General features: G+C 37.7%; 1 protein-coding gene and 1 long non-coding RNA gene across 11 annotated transcripts in view; one reads left to right on the top strand and one right to left on the bottom strand.

Moving 5' to 3' along the window:
- The window catches only part of LOC149065636 (uncharacterized), a 94,562-nt gene extending 83,850 nt beyond the window's left edge, over positions 1 to 10,712 (top strand). Inside the window, exon 4 of the long non-coding RNA XR_016195637.1 lies at positions 10,434 to 10,712. This is a non-coding gene — a long non-coding RNA (uncharacterized LOC149065636). The remainder of the gene's footprint in view (positions 1 to 10,433) is intronic.
- LOC149065635 (putative protein kinase C delta type homolog) overlaps positions 1 to 24,027 on the bottom strand; it is an 83,225-nt gene that overhangs the window by 31,854 nt on the left and 27,344 nt on the right. For 7 of the 10 annotated variants that reach the window (XM_089253959.1, XM_089253961.1, XM_089253957.1 and 4 more), the window contains exon 9: positions 22,283 to 22,412. In XM_089253959.1, the coding sequence (XP_089110085.1) occupies positions 22,283 to 22,412 (130 nt within the window). Of the gene's footprint in view, positions 1 to 3,316; positions 7,496 to 22,282; positions 22,413 to 24,027 lie in introns of those variants that run through there. The other 3 variants (XM_089253954.1, XM_089253955.1, XM_089253956.1) reach the window with 1 other exon arrangement.

Raw genomic sequence — 24,027 nt, 5'->3', positions numbered from 1 at the left:
ACATCAATTTTATATGCGATTTTTGATTTATAAGCCTTTAAGGCCCTATATAAACATTGCAATTCGAAATAGATTTTTCCGGCTTTCTATGCGTGTCGGTAACTATGAAAAAAATTATCAGCTCGAAAATAAATATCATGCATTTAAGGGTTAAGATGGCCCTGGTTCTATGGATAGCTCTGCTGGATTCTGAAAGTAGTCCCATTTTTTTCCCTACCATGTTTCACTTGAAAGCTTTATTTCTTCACAGCTCTGTGGCCCCCCTTAGAATATCCCAGAACCGCAAGCTGGCCATATGGCCCCAGGTTGAGAAACACCGACGGTTTTCAGGAGGCTAATTTGTTGCATGCCCTTGAGTTTGTTTTTTTTTATTTTAATACTACTGTTGACAAATTAAAAAAAAAAAAAACAGTGCTTTTCCACCCTTCATCTGATAAAAACATCTGACTTAATTCTGTTTCGGGTAATTTTTGGTCGATTTCCCAAATGTTGGAAATTTACACCCCACCTTTTTTTTATAGGTTTTAGCATGTCTGTGAAACGTGAAATCTTTTCTGGTGTAAAAAATACCCATAAAGTCTAATTTTCATTCAAAACAGACATGAGAAAAGCCGAACATGATGGTTGCTGGTTATTCGTAAAGGTGAAATTGTAAAAAAATATCGTGGATAGCTAAAAATACATTGCATACTACTATAAAACCTCAATAAATATGGTATAGTATGTTTCTGTCTATATTTTATGATTTTTTTAAACACACTCAAATTCACGTGATCCACCCTTCATGCCATGCGAGTAAGATTTTTAACACCCGTGTGAGAAAATGTTCCGCGAGTGATCGGGTTTGGTCCCACAGGCAAATCTTCGAATATATATATTATATGAAATATTTAAACAGCTTTTATTTATATTATGACCGATTAATGATCACGTAATTTTAGCCACATTATGAACATAAAATTAGTGTAATTAAATAGTTTCCTAACAACTGTCCATAAATGAAAAATAAATGTGCACTCGAGAGTTAAAGATAAAGTCACAATTCTACATGGAACTGGAGATACAGTAAGAAGCAGCTGCGAAATTCATGCGTTATGGTCAGGGCCGGATTTAGGTTTGATGGGGCCCTACGCTACTGAAGGTAATGGGGGGTCCGTTGTATGTCTAACTACTCTAGCTGTTCTTTGTCAACGACTAATTGTCCGTTTTCTGGGTTGCACTGAAGCATTTTAACACGTTCCCTGACGTGGGTGAGAGAGAACATTCCAGCAAGTCCAAATGACTTTTTATTTAAAAAACACTTTACAAATACATGGCCACAACAGGTAAAATGCCCAACGAGGTGGCTGAGAAAAATATGCCCATAACAAATATGGATGTCATAGAGGGTGGGCAAAAAGTCCGTAGAAAATTAAAAATGAATAAAAACCGGAAAACAAAAAAAGGTTTGCAGGGTTAGCATCGCTAGGTCACGGGAAGTTTTTTAAGACAGGAAAAAAATAACTCAAAAACAGCCGATAGGTAGCGCTGATGTACACAAGTCAAAGAAAAGATACTCAAATAACGAACAGAATGCCTCCAAATCGTTTATTAAAGCAGTATGTGTTCCACATGACCACCACCACAGGGGATAACACATTGCAGGCGAGTCACAAATCCAGCAACGGCATAGTGCAGCAGGTCTACATACACGGTTTACAATGGTGAACTGGTTGTGGATTAGGAGCGCAAGTTCTTATAACAGTCTCATTTGCATATTTCCACTGAAGTCACTCGTACCAGCACCACCTATCGACTGTTTTTTGAGGTTTTTCCCTCTTAAAAAATTCCCGTGACCTAGCGATGCTAACCCTGCAAACCGTTTTTTTGTTAATTTTCCGGTTTTTATTCATTTTTAAAGTTTCTACGGACTTTTTGCCCACCCTGTATTTCTAAAATATAGCAACCCCCAAATAAAAACATTAAAAACTATACATACATGATAAAATATAATACAAAGTCCATAAAAAAGATTGTGGTCGTCTTATTCTAAGTATGGACAGCTCGATTTACTCCAATATGTTTATCGTATTTCTTTTTAAACGTGTCTAGTGTGTTAGAATTCACGACCAGCAGGGGTAAGCTATTCCATTTATCCACAATTTTATTAGAGAAAAACTCCCTACAACGCCACAACCTAGAATTATCCCTTACCAATCGATACTGGTGTCCCCTTATCGAAGCAGTCGATTGACGGCGTATCCTATCCATCCCGTTTAAAATTTTGAACACTTCGATCATATCCCCCTCGACAACTTCGTACTTCCAATGTAAACATTCAAAAAATCAAGTGTTCATTTTTAGTAATATATGACGCCCATACCTGTTATGGGCATATTTTTCTCAGCCACCTCGTTGGGCATTTTGCTTGTTGTGGCCTTGTATTTGTATTTATATAACTTAAGCCCGTGTTGCCACCAAGTGCACGAGCAGCTTTCCTCTGCACCCTATCAACCAAGTCTGTCCCTCTGTATTGGTCTCCAAAAGCTTACGACATACTCCAGTCCATGACGAACTAAGCCTCGGAAAAGCGGACGAATGACTTTAGAAGAACGCGAAGAGACCTTTTTAAGAATGAAACCGCGAGTATTATATTCGCTTTTTTGACCACCGCTGAACAATGTTCAGAAAACCAAAGCCGCTCGTCAATGAGAATAGGAGTACCCAGATCGGTGATCCTAGTTTCCGTGCCAAATCATAAATTAGCCCTCCAAAAAAATTCAGATATTGATAAATAGACATTATTTCCGTGAAACGCATGTGGCTCACACGAGAGTCCCGAGACTTTTTTTTAGCAAGTCCAAGCTCAAAACTGTGCGACCCTAGTAAATTCAGTGAATATATTTTCAATAGAATTTGTATAATTATGTACCGTGAGCTACATGCGGTTCACGAGCATAGTAAGGCATCTCGGTGTCACGTTCCGTGAGTTGCATGTGGTTCACTTGGCAAGGAATTTGTTAAACACTTGTAATGCGAGATAAAAAATTCTAAACTTCCTACTTCAATGTATTAAAATTTTATCTTTGAACGATTTCTTCAAAAAACAGTTTGAGACCCTCTGCAGACCTTGGGGCCCCAAGCTGCCGCCTATTTAGTCTACAGAGAAATCCGGCACTGACTATGGTAACTCTCAAAACACCATTTTAAAATGAGATCAAGAAAAAAAATATTTTGATGAAAGCTCAGATTATTTCCCAGTTTCCATTGCCATTCGTGCTGTAGCTCCAGTGCTTTTTCACCCAAATAATACTAATAAACAAAAAACAGGACCTACCATCATTAATGTTTCCGTTAATTATATTCCCGTTAATATCCGGATTCTCCACGACGGTTTTCAGGTTTTGTTGCTTTGGCTGGATAAATAGTCCAATCATTTTTCGAGGTGGTCTAATTACAGGTTCTGGTATGTGAACAGGCTTGACTGCGGGTTCATTCGATTTTAGTTTAGGTTCTACACATTCAATTTCTTTCCCAGTCTTTTCTTCTTTGGCGGAATTTTTCTCAATTGCTTGCACTTTTTTGACATCGGCAACTGTGGATTTTTCAGCGGAACTTTGAAAAGTATTTTTCTCAGCATTTTTAGCTTTAACGACAGGTTTGTCTGAAATCAATTTCTGATTTTTGTCAGATATTTCTTCTAAATGCCCAATGCGATTTTGAATTTCAGGAGTTTCTTCGGGAGAGATTGGTATTTTATCGGCTTTTTGGGCGATCACTTCGCTAGATATTTGAAGAGTTGATTTCGGTTTTTCGACAACGAGTTTAGATTCATTCTGAGCTTTAGAATCACATTGCGAATCGGAAAAGTTTTTTTGGGTACTGTCGTTCGAAGCTGCTGTTTCTTCACTCTCCAAATTTTCATCGACTTTTTTGTCAATCGTAGTCGTTTTTTCTTCGATAGTCGATGAGCTAGTCTTTCCTAAAATCTTGAAAGAGTGTTCATTTTTTTCCGACTCCGATATTTTAATCAAATTAGTATCGTTTTCGATATGATTTCCGGTCACTGTTATATCATTTTGTTTTTTTTTTGGAGCAACGGAAGTCCCTTTTAGTTTTTCTATGCTTTCCGATTCCTCCGTGTTACCACTTTTAGATGCATTTACACTCTTAGGAAAATCCCTGGTAGCTTTAGATTTTTCGGTTATTCCTTTACATTTTAAGATATTTTTTTCGTCTCTCTGCATTTTCTGAGTTTTTTCGAGTTCTATTTTTGTGGACAAATCCACCGAGACATTAGGAGATTTCTCTTTTGCAGTATCGGAAGACACTATATTTGTTTGCTTCTTCACAGCGTGTTCAGTTTTCAGCACCTTTCTTTCATTGCTTTTCTTTTCTTCATTCAATTTTTGTATATCAAATGATTTCGCTTGCGATTCGAAATGTTTTGGAACATCAGCTGGTGGCTTGAATTTAGTTGGCTCATTCTTCTGTTTTACCGTAACCTCCGAAATATGCGTGAAAACTTCATTTTGACATTCTACGGAAGAATAAGCGTTACTTATATGATTTGATTCGTTCTTTAGTGCAGCGTCTTCAGGTTTCTCCTGAATTTTTGTTTCTACATGTTTCAAGGAATCAAGGGTTTTACTATTAATCATGGAATTGTTGGCATTTTCTTTTCCCACCGTTTTGACTTTAGTATCAGCCGGCATGGAAATGCACTTTTCAGACTTGGAGATTTTAGTCGTCGTTTTCTTGGGTTGCGATTTATTGCTAGATTCGTATTTGTTCTTTTCACCCAATTGCTTAGTGGTAATCGATTTCTTGGTGATGTCAAAGTTTTTCTCCAGTACTGGAACACATTCATATGCTTCGTTCCCTTTATTTTCACCTACTAACACTTTTGAATCCTCAGGTTTAACTTCTGGCATTTTTTGACCCTGTTTAATAACAGTTTTGAGTTTAGTTGACTTTTCTGGCTGTTTTCCTGGTACACGAGCATCGGTATTCTTTGATTTCAGGATCTCTTTTTTATCGAGAAAGGTCACTTTTGCATGAGCCTTTTTCTCCACCAAAGGACTACGTTCACGACTGACGTCAGACGTTTGGATTTCCTGTATTGGTGAAGTAATAGTTTTATCGAGGGCGGTTGAACTTTTTCGAACCTCTCCTTTTGCTACTTTTGGAATGGATTCTGAATTCTGATCAAGCACCGAAACATCTATTGCCTCAAGTCGAGGAGTGTTCTCGTGAATTACAAGCTTGTCAGGTGTTTGTTTCTCTTCAACCAACTTGGTCTTATCTTCCTGTGCTATCTTAGCCTGGTTTCTCCTCACTTCTGTCTCTATTTTCTTAGTTTCGTTTACATATGGGACAGATTTTGGAGCCTTTGGTTTTTCTAAATTTTCTTGTAAATTCTTATCAACTTGCTTAGATTTTAACCACTTTGGAATCTTGCATACGACGACTATTTCGTCTTCACTATTCCGCTTTTCTTTGCTATGAACTTCAGACTTTTTATTTTCTATTCTATGATTTTGACAAATCTCTTTTTTGCTTAGATTAATTTTGAAATGTTCTGTATCGGATAAGTCTGTAGATTCTTTGCGCTTAAAAGTCTGTTCTTTCCAATTCGTTAGAACTTTTTGCTTTTTTTCCGATTCAGTTGAACATTGAATTTGTACAGTGGAATTAGTAGGAGGTTCTTTGTGGATCGACGGAGATTTGTCAATTACAGACGTACCACATGAAATCGTAAGTTCGTTCTGCTCACTTTGCTTTTTCTTAGTTTTAGGCTTTGATGGAACATCTTTGAAGTGTACAGAATTAAGTTTATCAATCGAAGTTTTCCGACGAACGTCATTTCGTTCCTTTAGCTTACCGTCTACAGTAACAGATTCTATATTCGGTTTGGACTTATCTATTGAAGCCTTTCTATGATTAACACCTTTGTTTGCACTGCGGTGATATTCTTTATGATTGATTTCTTCTAAATGCGATTTGGCATCCGTAAAAGGCAATTCAGCACTTGGTTTCCTAGTTTTGTAAAAACACTGTTTTATTTCCGCGTTAAGCTCATCAAGTTGGCTTTCCCGCCTATATTCTAATGGTGTCCCACGACTTCTACTTCTGTATCGAGGTCTATTGCAGTTATTTCGAACATTCATCTCGTCATTGAACTCCAAATCCGATCTTTGTCGTCTACGTCGTCTCACTTCATGACTACCACGACGGCCGGCATCTCGATCATTTTCGTCATTCACTGTTTCACGAGGAAGATTGACATTCTCTTTAGCATCTTTGTCAGTCAAACGATCATCTTCGAATTGACTTTCACACAATTTTGAGGAAGTTGATACGGCATTATCTACATTATCCAAACCCTCAGGGGGTTTTGTGGATCCCAAATATCGAGATTCTTGCCCGAAATCCTCCGAAACCCTATTTGTTTCTCCGTTCGAACGCATTTCAACATGTTGATCCGATATGTCGGCACGTGTCTTTTTACGATTGTTAAAATCACACATACAGATAGTGAAACCACAATTATCACATTGAATATCAAGAATTTCCGCTTTTCTATCGTTTCGCATATTAATCCTCGACGAATCATCGGAAAAATCACTTTTTCCAAAAGAATTCTGGTTTTCTTCATTGTGTGTAGAAAAAGATTTCTGAGCGTCACTAGTTATAACAGAACCAATGTCGGAAGGCAAGTCCCAAGTAATCCTCGAATTTCTTCGCGTTTCATTCTCTCGGAACCTGATAAGTTTTCTTTGTCTCACGATAGGAACAGACGCCTCCTCTCTTTCGGCTCTTGAACGCGGTACATAACCGACTTTCAGCATTGGCCGGTTCTGTAAATATGGCCTAATATAGTCTGAATAATCTGTTCTCTTCGGAATCGACTTACTTATGAGAGATTTAAAATGCACTTGATGTTTGAAGTCACTCGTATAGTCAACGATATTTTGGCGACTATATAAACTGCTATCAAACTGCTTGCGGTTGAACGATGGAGAGCCTGGTAAAGATAATGTCTTTTGTTGGTCGAACCTCACCGGACTTCCAAACCTTCGCCGAACACCGATGTCTTCATCGAAGATAGATAACGGCGACGGTCGTACACGTAAAGGGTTCATACGCCCGGCGAAGTCATCTAAATGATTAACTTTCCACTGTGAAATATCGGATAATCCATAGTCGCCACCTTTCACATGACTTAAAGACGGCGTCATGGTTCGTTTAAAGGTGGAAAAACTAGAGTCCGTCAAATAATTAGAGCCTCTGACACGCGATGCACGAGAATTCCCAAAATCCATGTCCATCAAAACACTCGGAGATGTCTTGTGATAAAACATCTTGCGGTCTTGAAAAGAGAAAGAGTCCAGGAAACGTTAATCGACAATTTTAACCTTCACACTATTTCTTTCTTACGTTTGTCTTTGAAGTTTCAGAGCGAAAAAAAAAGGCAAGGCCTCCGCCACAATTTCAAGCGCATCACTCGTTTGCAAGTCAGGAAGCAAACTGAGCTACACAACAGAGAACGTCTGAGAAAGATTTTGAAGTGCAGCCACGTCATATGGAAGTTATCCAGAAATAGAGCAGTGGGAGAAAGAAAGCTTTTACAATACTTTGATTTCCCCTCACAGACATTGCAGAATATCGCTTCCAGACAAAGTGATCTAGTTTTAGGAATCTGATTCAGGATAATGAATAACAGTCGTATAAAAAAGGTTATCTTGATAACCGTAAAAAGCGGGTTACTCTTAATTCACCGTATTTTTATCTATTTTTCACCCGTTGTTTATTTATACTGCATAATTTGAAAGAAAACTTTCAGCATTTTGAAAATTTCTAATGCATTTCATATAACACGTAACGTAACCATTTTTTTGTCTATTCCAGACCGAAAACAGAAGTCAATGGGAAAAAAAATGAGGGCATATTTTCATACGCCTTAAATTCACTACGCCTTCATTTAAATTGTTATTTTATGGAACGATTATGTGTGCAAATTACTAATTATATATAATGAATTAAACATAATTGAATATTATGTGTACGTTGGGCAATTTGTTGTGGCCTTTGCATTTGTATAAAATTATCTTTTCAGTGCATCATTTGCTAAACTGTCATATGTTCTACGAGTGCATAGACTGGAAGTCTACAGCAGTGGTGCGCAAACCCCCAATGAACTGGGGGAAGGGGGGTCACGAGAGATTCTCCAAGATAAAAACTTCCAAATAAGAAAGTCATTTTTATTTAAAAATATGTCAAAAACGAGAAAGAATGCCTTTATTCAGCTGAGCTAATTGTATCATACAATGTAATTTCATCAAATTCTACTTGTACAATAATCAATATATTGGCTCCGTCATGCCAGAATCAAGAATGTGCAATGTCCTTGCAAAAAAAAAACGTGGGAAATGACATTTAAATATTTACTCTATGGAAGTTATTTTCCTAAAATGTTTTGCAACGTGTTTCAATAGGGATATACATTCGCGTTTCAGGCACAACTTAGATAGCAAAACAAGGTATCCAAACAGCTGATTAAAAAAAGAAAAGTTGTACATTCGTGCTTCTGGCGTGAGGTGGACGATATCGAGTTAGTACTTTTACAGGATGAGAGAATCATCCGATTTCAAAGTTGTATATTTCTTGAAAATTAAAAACCCAGAATAGAATGATGAGTTACGTGAATCTACGGGTGGAAATGTGTACGTTTTATGAACAATTTTTTTAAAGGTCGATTTCAAGTGTAGAATCATTTTGAAATTGGATGATTCTTTCTTAATTACCCTGTATAAGAAAATCAAGGACAATACACCTCGCTATACTTCCATCTTGCATAAACACAAAGTACATTAAAAACAATATATTTAAAAAAATTGATTATCTTTGGAAGTCAATATCGCCTAATTAAAATCGCGACAAGCGTTCTGAAAAGGGCTTTCGAGACAGCAACATTTACTAGCAAAAATCGGAATGTCCCAGAAAAACGGGACACATGAGTAACTTACCCCAGCCGGAAAATATGATTCGCCATACGGGGGTTCTCCGGAGAGAGTGTATTTAAAACGGGGCATATTCAGCCCATGTAGGGGTCGCCGGTAAATGTTTGGTCAAAGCGGGGTAGCGCTTCAAAAAATTTGCGCACCACTGGTCTAGAGCATAATGCAGATTCCACTGGGGTACAAACCCTTTATTTAGCAATGTTGTCCTCAAAAAAGCAGCTTGGTTCTATATTTTTCAAGTAAGTGCATTTTATATTTTGAGCTCGTTTCGGCTATGCTATCTCTGCTAAGCAACCCCTAAACATTTTATTTTTACTTGAGCCATTCATGAAGTCCATAATTACCAGCAAAATAGCTTAAAGACGCACGTCTCCTATTTCCTGACAAGCCAAACAAGAACGATTTTTGAGACTTGCATTCTGGACATGTGTTTAGATATATTGTTATACATTTTTCAGCAATGATAGAAAAGTAGGCAGCCAAACAATGACATTTTTAAACTATTCAAATCTATGTAAGTCATGAAGGGTGCAAAGATAACGGGGCGTATGCATAGGTGGAGATAGACTTGGAAGTCTGGGGGGGGGGGGCACGATGTCAATTCATATATACACATTAGATCAGCCGACTCCACCTTTGAGGCTGGTGGGGGCACGGGTGGGGGGGCATTGCCCCCCCCCCCACCCGTATCTCCGCCCATGGGCGTATGACATTTTACTGGTGAGCCATTGATCCTAAAGGCATACTTAAATTAGAAAATGTATTCAAATAACGTGTAATACTCAGATTTGTCATTCGTGTTTCAAGGGGCGTATAGTTATTTAAAAAAAAAAGTGCAATATTCACTAAGATATTCGAATTCTAAAAACGGAGGAGAGATGAGAAAAACAGCATTTTAAATGAGGGAAAATCGTTTTTAATGCATTTCAAGACACCCGCATTTAATTCTGTTTTTCTTAACTTTTCTCCGTTTTCTGAATTCGAATATCTCAGTAAATAGTGCAGTTAGAAACGTGGAACTTTTTTAGTTTACACCAAGAGAGACAGGGCAACAACATTCTGATTGGGCACACGGAAACTGAAAAAAAAAGTTATTTTAATAACTATACAACTCCTTGCAACGTGAATGACATATCTGAGTTCTACCAGCACCTCCTAGAGATAGAGGTGCTAGAGAGGATCTATCTCCAGGTGCTGGTTCTACACGTTATTTAACTAATTTTGACTTATTGTAAGTGTGCCCTCTAGGGTCAACGTTTCGCCAGTAAAATACCATACACCCCGTTTGCTACGCACCCTGTATAAACGCAGTGTGCTCCTTGAAGAGTGCAACATCCCATATTTTTTTAAATATTGATATTTTTTTGTCATGTAATAGCATTCAGGGTACCTCATTTGCTTAATATAACCCCTCAAACTTTTCTCTTCTAGATATCTCAATGTTTGTCAACTAAAGGATTAACCGGAGGCTAGTACCAGTGGCGTCTTTTAACGGCTGAGTCAAAGGGTCACGGACCAGAGTCAACGGGGTTGGAGACTGGATTATTAAAGACTTATAAACCATTTCCGATCGATTTAATATCGATTACGAAATTTCCCATTATAAATTTTCATATACTGTGAAACCTCGGTATAACGATACTCTGCGGACCAAGAAAAAATATAGTTGTAGAGGTTATCGTTATATAAAGGGGTAGAGTTATCAGTAGCAGCCCAAATTTATGCTATTCTTTACGTCTCTTCTGAATTGCGTTGTTAGTACTAAAGTGCATTTATAAGTATATTTATTCACAACAAAAAAAATTATTAGTTCATTAATAAAATTCAGTTACTTGTTCCAAGACTTTGCCACGAAGCTGGGCTGAAAGAGATTTCGGCAACGGGATAAATCCAGTAGCAGAGTTCTGTCGTTCATTCAGATAGTTGTTCCACACTGTTAAGTCATTTACAGCAAAGCACGTTTGTGTACTACACAAAAAGTAGCTTCATTCACACTTTCGGAGGGAAGGTAGTACAAAATACCGATGCCATTAAACACCCTCGAAATAACAAACTGATTAAGAATTTTTTTTATATTGGTGATTTTGAGCGAAATACAGAAAAGTATCGTTGTAGCGAAATCTATAAAAAATATCGTTATAGATAGATTTATCGTACGAAAGGATACCGTTGTATCGAGGAGTTTAATATTACACGAAGAGTTTAACACTACACCAGTGTTTCTCAAAGTGTGCAACGCGGCGAGCTGGAGATATTCATTTGTGTGCGTATTTAAGCTTTGAAATCGTTCTTTACGGGAAAATATCAAACTATTCTGGAGAGCTGCAGATAAATCAAATCGTGTAAGGGAACGGAAGGTGACAAAAGTTTGAGAACCATTGCATTAGACTACATGCATTCCAAACAAGACTTCAAAGAATATCGTTGTAGAAGGATTTATCGTTGTATCGAAGTTTCACTGCATTCCGAAATTTTCGATCATAAATTTTCATATATTCCGAAATTGTCTTATCCCGAAATTGCATTAATTATGGAATTATTTCTTTCAAAAATTCAAATTTTTATAAATTTTTATTTAGTGTGAGCATATTTTTGTGTACGTATTTTTCAGCATTCAGATGTACATTTTGTAAAAATTTATGCCTTCAGAATGCTTGAAATAACACATAAAATTCGACAAATACTGTCGATGCCGCAACAGATCAATCAAGAATTTCCTGGCCGATGGATTGAACGTTATGGTCCCACCTGTCTCCACAGATTTAACACTTCTACTCTGGTTTCTTCTTGTGGGGATGTATCAAAGATAAAGTTTATGCCTTATGTGTAACCAACATCAAATTGAAGATAAAAATCAAGGAAGTTATTGACTCTTCCACAATCGATGTTAGCAGATACGTAGGTTGAAATTTAGTATCGTTTAGATGTAGCCCGAGCAAAATACGGAATTAGCGGAAATTTTATTCATCTCGTGAAACCCCCTTCCCCCAATTATTTTCGTACCCAGGCCCTACCTGCATTTACCAATTTCTCACAAGCTTTTTAAACTGTTCGATGGATATGAAGTAAACCGAAGACGTTGCGTTAGCCAATTCTAGACTCGTTGTCTGCCGAATTCAGCGACTTCGCTGTTTTTTTAGTCAACCCCATTTGCCTATTCTCTTCAGTCATGCACACGTTTTATTACGCATGAGGTCGACGACTGCTCGTTTTGGCATCCACTGCGTTGAGAAACACTGCTGTAATGGGCCGCATATACGCGAATTCATCAGATAGCTCACTTAAGTTCCAAACCAAAATTAGAGCAATTAAAACTCCCTAATTTCCTTCATGAACTTGGGCGAATAAAACCAGTTCTGATGAATTTCAGTTATGCGTAGCACAATCATGATTATTAGATAAAAATATCCTCCTATATAATAGGATATTTTGATTAGAAAAGTGTAAAGTAATAAGACATTCGTAGTTTGTTTTGTTTAAATGTTTCCAACAAATGTCTTAAGCTATGTCAGAACATTATGATGAAATAAGCAATGATGAAAGAACATAGTTTTACTTAAAAGCAATTCAACAAGAATGAGCCATGCACGAGAAATTTATCTCAATATGAAATTTGATGAATACGTTTTTTTATAGTTTTCCGGTTGGTTAGCATTATAGATATTATTACATCTATTGTGTGTTTATTTGATGCAGCGTAACAAACGATCTTTAGTTTTACTTGTCATAATACCATTTTTATCATTCGAGATAACTGGGCCTCAAAATGTGCATTTGGAATAGCCAAAATAGCTCATTCTTGTCAGCACTCAGGATGGATACGCGACCGATTGGTCTCTATAGCGGCTAATCATATCTGCAGTTAGATATTTACCAATTTATATTTCATTCTAATAAGAGTTTCGGTGATAAAATAAAATTCGCAAACTTGAAAGCATAAAAAAATTATCAGATTCATTAATTATACTGTCATTTTATGGGAAATTTTCAGAAAAGACGAGGGGAGTGAGAAAAGTATCAGTAATTTGAAATTGCTATCTTGTCACGCAAGTTACAGCCGAATGAACTTGGGGACAATACGAGAGAAGCTTTTAATCAGAACTAGATCTATGTGCATCCAGCATAAGCGGTTTTTCCACTGAAACAGCCACCCGTAATACTTGGAGTCGTAAATTGCGATGTTTTCACGTGGAATCTTACGTGAGCATTAAGCGATTCAAATACAAAACGGAGGAATACATAACAGCATCTCCAGCAGGAGAACCTCTTTAACATTCTGCATGAAAGCGTATTTTATTTTTAGGTTGGCGCTCGAATTATTCTTTTATTAGTAAACAAAAGAAGGCCTAAATGTTTACATCCCGACAGTTTATTTATGGACGACAGTTGCTGCTGATGAACGATACAATGAAATGGACTCCGCGCGGACACAATTGTTAAAACCTCAAATTTCGATCTAGAACGATTAAAAAAGAAATATTTTTCTCTCGTGGTCGGTGGCCAACAGCCAACAAGTATTGCGTCATCTGTGAAATGTTCTGTAAAAGCATCTGGATCTAGTGTTCAAAGGGGGAAAACAGGAGAGCAAGAGAGAATGACGTCTATGAAGAATGAAGTCTGCTGGCTTCATCATTACTAAAAGAATGTTGTAGTTCCAGCAGCTGAGCTTTTACCATCCCCCCCCCCTTTTCTTACGAGTGCCAAAAACTGAAAAGAACGTTGAAACCATTTGGCCCTCGCAACAAGATGACAGATTCCTCCCGTGCACATGAAAGGTGACCGAAGATCCAGGAACTCGTATGGTAGTTAGATGATTATGTTAATTGAGATTAAAACGCTGCAAGGAATTTCTGAAAATCTCTTCACTCACAAAGGATACCACAAATAAATCGCTAAGAATGCAATTCCAATGCAAAAGGTATACCGTTAGCTACAATTTTATCCGCTTACTGAGGGCTAATATAGGAAATAAGAAAATCAAGGCAGTTTTTAAATGTTAATTAGAAATAAACCTTATAGTGATTTTGCAATACTACATCCATTTCTTTCATCAAGACAACGAATTCCTTGTATTTAGCGCTGGTGTTTGACAACTTCAAAAATTAGACATTTCTCCGAAGCACGAAGTCTTGTACCGCTTCATATATTTTTTCCAACGAAATCATACGTCAAGTTTCTTGCCAACACGGAATAAAAAATGTTTTCATACAATCCAAGAACTGTAGATCTTAATCACGGTTTTGTAAAAGATGAAATATTTCTCTTAACTGACAACATTAAGCTAAATATTAGCATGATGGATGCTTACGTTGTCGGAATTCTGAAAAAAGACTAGCATGCACTAAATCATGGATTAAAAAAAGCTCATGTAAAACTAACTTTTTGTAATACTCGACATATTGACTGAGCTGAGGTGTTACCATCAGAATAGTGACGTATTTATTTAACGACTAGCTGTTATCCGTGGATTTGGTAATCTGAAAATGACTCAGCGATGATTCTCCCATATAACATATGGACACCTCATGACCCCTTTGGAGGTTGAATTTTCCGAAATCCCGTCTAAATGGCTATATACATTATAAAATATGATGCTGACAAAATTCCACGTATAATAGCTTCAGCGGTTTCGGCTCGGCCATGATTGTCCCATATAACCTTTGAACCCCTTAGGGGTCGAATTTAAAAAAAAACCACCTTATTGTCTTAAATGATACTGACAAAATTTCATATTTATAATTTCAGCGGCTTTGTGTGTTTGGCTCTGTACGATTTCTTTATATAGCTTTTCCATTCCCTCATGAACCCCTCCCCAGGAATCGAATTTCAAAAAACCCTTTCCTAGGGAATCTTTACATCATGAAATAAAACCTACAAAATTTCATACTTGTAGCTTCAATGGTTTCGGCTAGGCGATGATGAATCAGTGAATCAGACATGTTATTTATATACAGGGTGAGTATAATTAAAGTTCCTGTGTACTCAGAGTAGTTTTTCTCAAAAACTGCTCATCCAAATAAAGAAAATTTTTTAGGATATCTTAGCATAGGAGAGATTTATGAAATCAAAAATTCAATTTTCGACCACCACGTGAAAAAAGTGGAGCTTTTTTATTGCATTTTACGTTTTCCCATGGTCCATATAGCGTATATGGGTCATTTCCAAAAAAAAGTACATTCCACATTTTTGAAATGAAAAATTCAAAGTTGAATTTTCATAATAAAATTGATCTCAAATTATAGCCAATGACTTGAAGTTTAATATTTCATTAGCATTTTTCACTTCTACTTTGTAATATTTTATTTTTTGGGTTTTATGACGAAGTCATGGATTTTGTCCACTGTTACGAAAACAAATATCGCTCTAAAAAAATTATTTCTGCTGTTTTTCTCTCTTAAAATGATGAAATCAGCTTATTTCTTACACATATGTGTAAACAATTATTTATCCTCCCTCTCCTGATTTCCACCTTTTTGAACAACTGGAAATTATTCTTGAAAAATTTTATAAAACACATTCTATTCTTATCTCCGGAGACTGGAATCTTCCCGGCATTGACTGGAAAAATATGGAATCCCTGTCCGGCAATCACGGAATTAATAACAAAGTCCTAGATATCTTCCTTAAATTTAACTTGGTCCAATCCATTTTTGAACCCACAAGAACCACCCTCTACTCCAGCTCTACCTTAGATCTCATTGCTACCTCCAATCGAATTTCAGTCCTTTCCACCTCCATCTTTGAGGGTTGCTCCGACCATAATATCCCAGTCATTAACTTTTCCCTCCGCCACTCTATCCCATCCTACAAACTCGCCCCTAAACGTAATTTCAACAAGGCAAATTATCCACTTATGCAAAATATTTTTCGCTCTCACTTCAATGATTTCTTATCCATATCCTCTTCTAACAATATCCACACCCTCTGGACCTCTTTTAAATGTATTATAGACAAATGCTTAACTACAGTTCCAATTAAAAATGTTTCTCCTAAGTCTTTTTTTAATCCATGGATCACCAGAGATATTATTCATTTAAAGAGGAAAATCCGCCGAATCGCCTTCAAATATAAAACTAACAAATCCAATTCACTCAAATCCATAATTTCAGCCTCCACCCGAGACCTCAGAAACCTCATTTCCGTCCAAAAGTCCAGATACCTCTCTCATTCTCTACCCCATTACTTAAAAACCAATCCAACAAAATTCTGGAGTTATCTTAGACCTAAATCTGTTGGTCCCACTTCCCTGAGAAGTTCAAATAAATATACATTTTCTCCTTCAGAGATGGCTACCGAATTCAATTTAGCTTTCTGCTCGGTTTTCTCAATAGACCCCTCTCCTCCCCAATACTCTTTTTTTGATTCTATCCACAACTCACCCCCTATATCCTTCTCCAAACAAGGTATCCTAAAACTTTTGAAAAAACTGAAACCCCATTCTGTTGGCCCTGACGACATCCCAAATTCTATTCTTAAATTCTGTGCTGATGAAGTCGCCGACTATCTTTTAATCCTGTTCAATGTTTCACTAAATTCTGCTACCCTCCCGAACGACTGGAAAATCAATAAAATTATTCCTATCCACAAAACGGGTTCACTTTCCAATCCCCTTAACTTCAGGCCAATAGCAATCACTTCCTCCTGCTGTAAAATCTTCGAGCATATTGTAGCAAAAGAAATCCGTATCCACTTAGACTCCATCAGCTTCTTTTTCCCCAACCAACACGGCTTTAGACAATCTCTCTCTACTACCTCTCAACTGGCCCTCTTCATCCACGACCTCTCTGAAGCCATTGATAAAAACCTACAAACTGATGTCGTATTCCTAGATTTCTCTAAAGCCTTTGATAAAGTTCCCCACGATAAACTTCTTCTCAAACTCTCCCGCCTTGGCCTTAACGTTCAATTACTTAATTGGGTGGAGGCTTTCCTAAAACACCGTAAACAGTTTGTTCATTTTAATGATCATAACTCGTCATCCGCCTCCGTAAAGTCTGGGACCCCTCAAGGATCGGTCCTCTCCCCGTTACTTTTCCTAATTTATATCAATGACCTTCCTCAATCCCTCAACTGCACCACTAGACTTTTTGCTGATGACTGTGTAATTTACCGTATCATTCTCCATCAATCTGATCAAGAACTTCTCCAACATAACCTGGCTTCCATCGCCGACTGGTGTTCCGTATGGCAAATGCCAATGAATATCTCAAAAACGGTTCACATGAAAGTTACCCGTAAACTTCTTCCTCTTGAATACTCCTACTCCATCAATCATTTACCGTTATCCCAAGTTTCACATATCAAATACCTTGGTGTCATTATTTCAGCCGACCTACGTTGGAACAAACACATCGACTACATTTACCAGAAGTGTCTTAACAAACTTTTCTTCCTCCGCCGCAATCTTAAACACTCTACTCGGGATATCAGACTTCTCTGTTACCAAACTTATATATCCCCCGTCCTCTCCTACGCCGCTGAAATCTGGGACCCTTACACCTCCAGTAATATAGACAAACTTGAATCTATTCAAAATAAATCCGCCCGATTTGTTCACGACTGCTGGTCATCTTTCATTTCTGTGTCCGAACTTAAAAATGAACTTCATCTCCTCCCTCTCTCTACTCTTCGTTTCATCTCTCGATTAACATTGCTTTATAAAATTTTCCATGGTCAGTTCAACATGGATACTTCTGGTATCTTAGCCAAACCATCCTACATCTCTAGAAGACTCGACCATTCCCTTAAAATAAAACCTATTTTTGCTTCCACTGACTGCTTTAAATACAGCTTCTTTCCTCATACCATTGGTGAATGGAACAAACTCCCAAGCTCTATTGTTGAATCTCCCTCTATCACTAGTTTTTTATCCAACACCAAACAATATCTTTGTCATTCTCAATCGCATCCTCTTGTATAGGCCCAAGGGCCAACAATATTGTATAAATAAATAAATAAATAAATAAACAAGGCAGTTTAAAATTGACTTTTTTTCCTGTCGTTTTGATGGTTTTTCATGATTTTTTCAAAATAGCACACAGAAAAGTTGACAGACAATGGGTTGGTAATTTATAATTTAACATCTTAGTTTGAAGTGTTTTTAAATTTTTCTGCCAGTTGAACTGCAAAAATGCTTCCCGTAGCAGAGTGGACACCATTATGACAGAGTGGACATCATTGACACAGAAATCTTTAACTGAGAGAAATATATCTCAAATATTCTAAATAGGCCATGCAAATACACTTTTTATTCTCAAAAATTATAAACAAAATGCGATAGGTGACCCAAGAAACTCCTCTTATAACGTTTAAAAAATGTCTTCCCCCCCCCCCCCCCCCCATGACCAAATTCTAAAAACACGTCCAACCCCCCTCGTAGTTTGAATTTTGGTCTGGTAAAATGTTTAAAATCTGGTCAAAGTGGACACTGGCCATATATTATATCATCAGGACGATTTTTCTTTTACTTCAAATTTTTTTGTTGAAATACACTGCTCAAAACAATTAGGGGAGCAAGCAAAAAAGTGAAGAAAACCGTGCGAGACAGCCACGTATTGGCATACAATAGATAGTACACGCGTATCAATGCGCAATACAGAAAAAAGACGTACAAAAATTTGGAATTAAGCTTTAATTCTTTGAAAATATGGAAAAAAAATGAAAAGATGATTTAGGGCAACAATTTGGTTAGATGTAAACGATAAAAAAAAGTACTGTTTAGACATGATGCATGAGTTTTAATAGGGCGTGTGGTCTCCTCGAACAGCTAAGGCTGCTGCACAACCTTTTTGCCATGGATGCGATGAGGTTATCGATCAGACTTTGAGGAATACTGTTCCACTCCTCAAGAAGTGCAATCTGCAAGTCTCGGACAGTAACAGGCGGCCTTGGTCGCACAGCAATGCGTCGTCCTCCTGACCTGAATCCGACGACGGATTCAGGTCAGGAGAGCACGCTGGCCATTCCATACGCTGTATTGTTTCAGCTTCAAGCATGTTCTCCACCAGACGAGCTCTATGCGGTCGGGCATTATCATCCTGGAAAACAAAGGAATCTCCAATGGCTCCAGCGTAAGGGATGACATGAGGTCGCAGTATCTCGTCTGCATACCTTCGGGCCGTCAAAGTGCCATTCCGAATGATATGCAGGTCCGTACGTCCGCCTATGCTGATTCCACCCCATACCATCCAACCAGCTCGTCTGTATTGTGACCTTTCACGAACGAATGCGGGGTTATTTCGAGTGCCCCTGTCCCTCCATACCAGAACACGTCGGGTGTCACACTCCAGACTGAATCGTCTGTAAACAGCACTTGGCTCCAATCATGTTGCTCCCAATCTCGATGTTCAGCAGCCCATCTTCTTCGGGCCGCACGGTGGCGTGGGGTCAACGGAATGCAGACCATTGGCCTACGTGCATAGAGCCCTCCCTCATGAAGCCGATTACGTACTGTTTGGCTGGACACCCTTCGTCCTGTTGCCAAGAGCAACCGTCTTTGCAGCTGCGTAGCATTCTCTGTTCTGTTTCGACGGGCTGTTAACCGTATATACCGGTCATCAGTTGCTGTAGTGGCGCGTGGCCGACCTTGCTCTGGTCGACGTCTAACATTTCCTGTTTCTTGAAATCGATTCCACAGCCTTGCAACAACACTTCTGGCGACTCCAACAGCGTCCGCGATACTACGTTGTGTTTGCCCGGATTCCAGTCTGCCTATAACACGCCATGCCATGGATTCCGGTAAATCCCGTTGTTGAGACATCCTCAAGTCACCTTGTCTCAAAAAAAAAAATACTGCGCAATCTAATTTCACAGTTACGGCAGTAAAACAGACGTTTCTGCAACATCCCGATTTCTGCCCTTATCTTCTTTTTCTGGTTTTTGACGTCATGAACTTTGATTTGCATATGAAGTTTTCTTCCGTTTCCTGCTAGGCTTTAAATTATGGATGATTCATTTTAAGTTACTTATCGGTATGCATCTTTGCGTAATTTTGTTAAACCATGTGCTCCCCTAATTGTTTTGAGCAGTGTAGAATAGCATTTTGATGTTACAAATCTCGCGTTTATGCCTCTCACATTAGTGCTCCAGAGTGGACTTGTGGGGGGGGGGGGAGAGATTGGGCCTGGAAACAAATATGGGAAAATAACGGTTCTGTCCCATAAAATACAATGTATTGTCATATAACGACCTTCACTCATACTAAAATGTCCCTTATGACACATCTCCCTGGATCTGTACTACTTTACTTTCGTTACTTAACTGAAAAAAGAACATGGAGAATGTGGTAAAGGGTTTAAAAATTGAACAGATAATTTAATAACTTATTTAATTTAAACCTTCAAAACCTTTTAACTAAGAAAACTTTACTGTAAATCATAGTTCCCATTCTGTTGCATTACTTGAGGTTTTGGAAGACGTAACAGAGTGGACAAAAATTAGCCTGTATTTTTTTTTAATTATAAATTTAAATGATTGATGAAATTTTATTTTATATTTTGAAGCATATCTCTATGCACTATCACTTGATGTTGATATATATGAAAAAAAAATCTTAATTATTTATGATAATGATGTAACAGTGTACATCCGGCAGAAAAATCTGGGACTAAAGGCGTAACGTGAATCTTGCAAAAGTACAAAATTGTTGATCAAGCATTAAAAGTAAACCTTTAAATCTGATCATTTTTGAGCACATTGAATCTGGTATAAAAATGTATTTCCCAAATGACCGTAACGGAGTGGACATTTTAAAATGGGAAAATTTTGGGACACAAACAAAAATAGTTTTTCATAAGAGAAAAAAAATTTTTACAAAATTTTATTGTCGGTTTTGTTCATCTATGGCACACAAAATGTGATTCCAAGTTTTTTGAAAAAAAATTCTAGAGATTTGCACCAAGTCTTTGTTTAACACTTTTGAAGCCGAGACAGCTTTCTCTATTTTTTCCTCGCTCCTTATCTAACGTTGAACAAGAGCCGACTCCACCCACTGCAGCTGATTGGTTGGGGGGGGGGGTGGAATATGTTTCATTGCAAAAAAAGCTTCATTGCATTTTTTTGAAGAACTATCTCGCGGTGGCAGAAATAAAGTAGATCGAATTTGACGAGATATCTCGGGATTGCCACTGAAAGAGTTGAATAAAGATTAAAAGCTAACTCATATTATAGAAGTGTTTCCCAACCTTTTTGATGTCACTAACCCCCCTGTGGTGAAAGTCAATGCTCCGCGGACCCCTTGCAGAGGTCAATTACGAACAACCCATCTTAGCCCATAAAATCCAAAATGTATTGTTTTCGAAATTTGCATATCATACAAAATTGATAAAGTAAACTACAATTTCACAGCACTAAATTTGTCATTTATGCAATGGTATTTGTGAAAATGATCCCGAGGCAACTGTTTAAAGTAACCTACTCACGAACCCCCAGAGGTCCATGTGGACCAGAGATTAAAAAACACTATTACAGGCAACCTATTGAGTCGAAATTTATTAGCCCCTGCCTGCCCAGTCTTCCCCCAGCCAAATTGCAGCTATTTATGGATATCAGGAGCTTTTCATGATTTCTATTGTTCTTTTATTTAAAAGTGATAAATTGCATGAAATTTTTGAAACAGTGACAAACAAGTTTGTTTTTGTTAGGATATTCATTGGTTTCTGCAAAACCCGAGTATATATTACCTACTTCATTGAAATGGAACATGTGATTACCTGCAATAAATTTCAATGTCGACTGCGGAACACCTGATATAAATATTACAATGAACATTTCATCGAACATCACTGTTCTCGCCCTGTAATGCCACACGAGCGTTAACTACACGTACGCGATTTTTTTTTTTGTGTAGGTTTTGGGGAATGGCGAAGATACTAGAGTTGCGAGACGATCAATGAACGGCGAAACTCACGCAGAAATTGACGGACGAGCGGGTTTTTTTTATCATGAAACCGGTTCCTCTGAAAAAATTCTTGCCTGACAACTGGTTGTGTGTTCCGTCAACTTCGACGTACAGCGATAATCACGCTCGCCTGGCATCACATACCGAGAATAATTATCAATATTTCTTTCCCAAATATATAATCGAGCTTTTTCAACCGACTGAAACCTAAAGATACGCTCGAATATGATTTAGTTCAATCTCTTTGTAATTTTCTATGGGCTCTAAAAATCTTTAAGATCAGTTTAGTTTAGAAAAAAAATTAAATGCGCATTTTACACACCACTAGAAATTTATGAAACGCTTCATTTTCTATCGAGAATTTGAAATGACTTTTACTTACGAGTACATTTAAGCCCTTGTTTACGTAAGCCATACAGAAGTGAACCACAGTGGTCACAGAATGTAGGGCTCCGAAAAGTCCAAACTTGAAATCGATGAGGAACATCGATGTTGAATCTTTCTCGAAGATACTACGAAACAAAATGAAAGCACTTATGAAAAAAAAACAAATAGCGAAAACATTTTCTGAATATAAAAAACGTAATTGAACATCATAAACTAGGGCTCAATTTCAACACACGCGGGATACCAAAAGTACACTTGACCCATCTGCATCCCTCCTTCCAAATTCACTACCTGTCCCGTATCACCACGCATCGATAAAAAAAACTGATTTTTACGTATTGTATAAGTGAGTTTCTCAGCGCTTATTGATCAGGGAAAACCGAAATTCGCGGATTATTCCGCTTACGAATTCAAATAGGTTAATTGCTGGAATTTGATGGTTCAACCCCTTAATGATCGATGAAAAGATCGAGATATCTTTCCTAACGCGAATGGAAGAAATTCATTCCAGCTCTTCCCGATTTTTTTAGTCTTTTCTCAACAGAAGCTTCATTCAAATGAAGTTCATTTTAACCCTAACAACGGAGAAAAGTTTTTGTTCCACTTCCCGTTCTTTCTATAATACTCCTGTTTAGTGACTTCCCCCAACATATATCTTTTTATCTACATATACGTACAAGAGGGAAAGAGAACACATACGAGAGGGTGAAAAAGGGGGAGGGGAAGGGCGAAAGAAATCTATTACACTCTTCCCCCCCCCCCTTCTGTTTATAATATGCGAACAAGAAAACCAGTTTACGTTTTATCGCTTATACTTTAAACACAGATGATCCAAACGCCTGTAAATGAAGGGGGTTGAAAAAGGCGATTGAGAAAGGCTGTCCCCACGAGACCGATTCAACAGTTACTTACCTTGAAGAGAAAGGGCCAGCCATAATATTCTTCTGGGCTTATGTTGCCGTGCATTCAATTTCATGGCAGACGTTTCGCTCACTACTGCAGGAACCATCTAAAGTTTCTAGGAAATCGCAGCATTATTACCTTGTCCAACATCACTGGCATTGTAGATGACCTCTGCAGTAATGGATGAAACTTTAGGGTCTTCTCACAAGGGATACTCAATTCGAACTAGGGTAGCCTGAACTTGAGTTGACTTGAACGAGTCGAGTTGCCCGTTCTCCTTCACAGGCGCAACTAAAAAATATCTCAAAGCCCGGGAAAATGAGTAAAAACGACGAAGTGTTTGTTCACCTTATCTCCCTGTGTACATTATGAACCGGGATGGGGGAAAATCAAATTTTTAGTGATTCTAGCAACGATGAAGATTTATTATAATAAATTATCATCCCACACTATTATGTCCAAGAAAAAGGGATAAAAAGAAAATTAACATTTAAATTGAAAATAACATTCATCGTACACTATTCGTTACGGCCAACAGGCGTTTACGGAATTAGGAAAAAGACTTACCTAGAATTAATTAATCAGCTGATTACCTGTGAGCCCTGGTGAGTGACTTAATACAAGGCCGAAACAGGCAAAATGCCCAATGAGGTGGCTGAGAAATAGATACTCATAACAAATATGGATGTCATTACAGTATATTTCAAAAATACAGCAACCCAATTAAAAATGCAATCGTAAAAACTAAAAACTATATACTATTAATGATCTTTTAAGGTAAGTCAAATTCGTGTTGTAAATAGTCATTATTTGCAGCAATCGTAGTTCTATATGATA

This window comes from Pholcus phalangioides, unplaced genomic scaffold, assembly GCF_987345545.1.
Source record: "Pholcus phalangioides strain wild (caught in Gottingen) unplaced genomic scaffold, Ppha-v1.0 ptg000039l_1, whole genome shotgun sequence".
Lineage (NCBI taxonomy): Eukaryota > Metazoa > Arthropoda > Arachnida > Araneae > Pholcidae > Pholcus > Pholcus phalangioides.
Note: the sequence above shows the minus strand (reverse complement) of the source record. Positions and strands in the feature narration are given on the sequence as shown.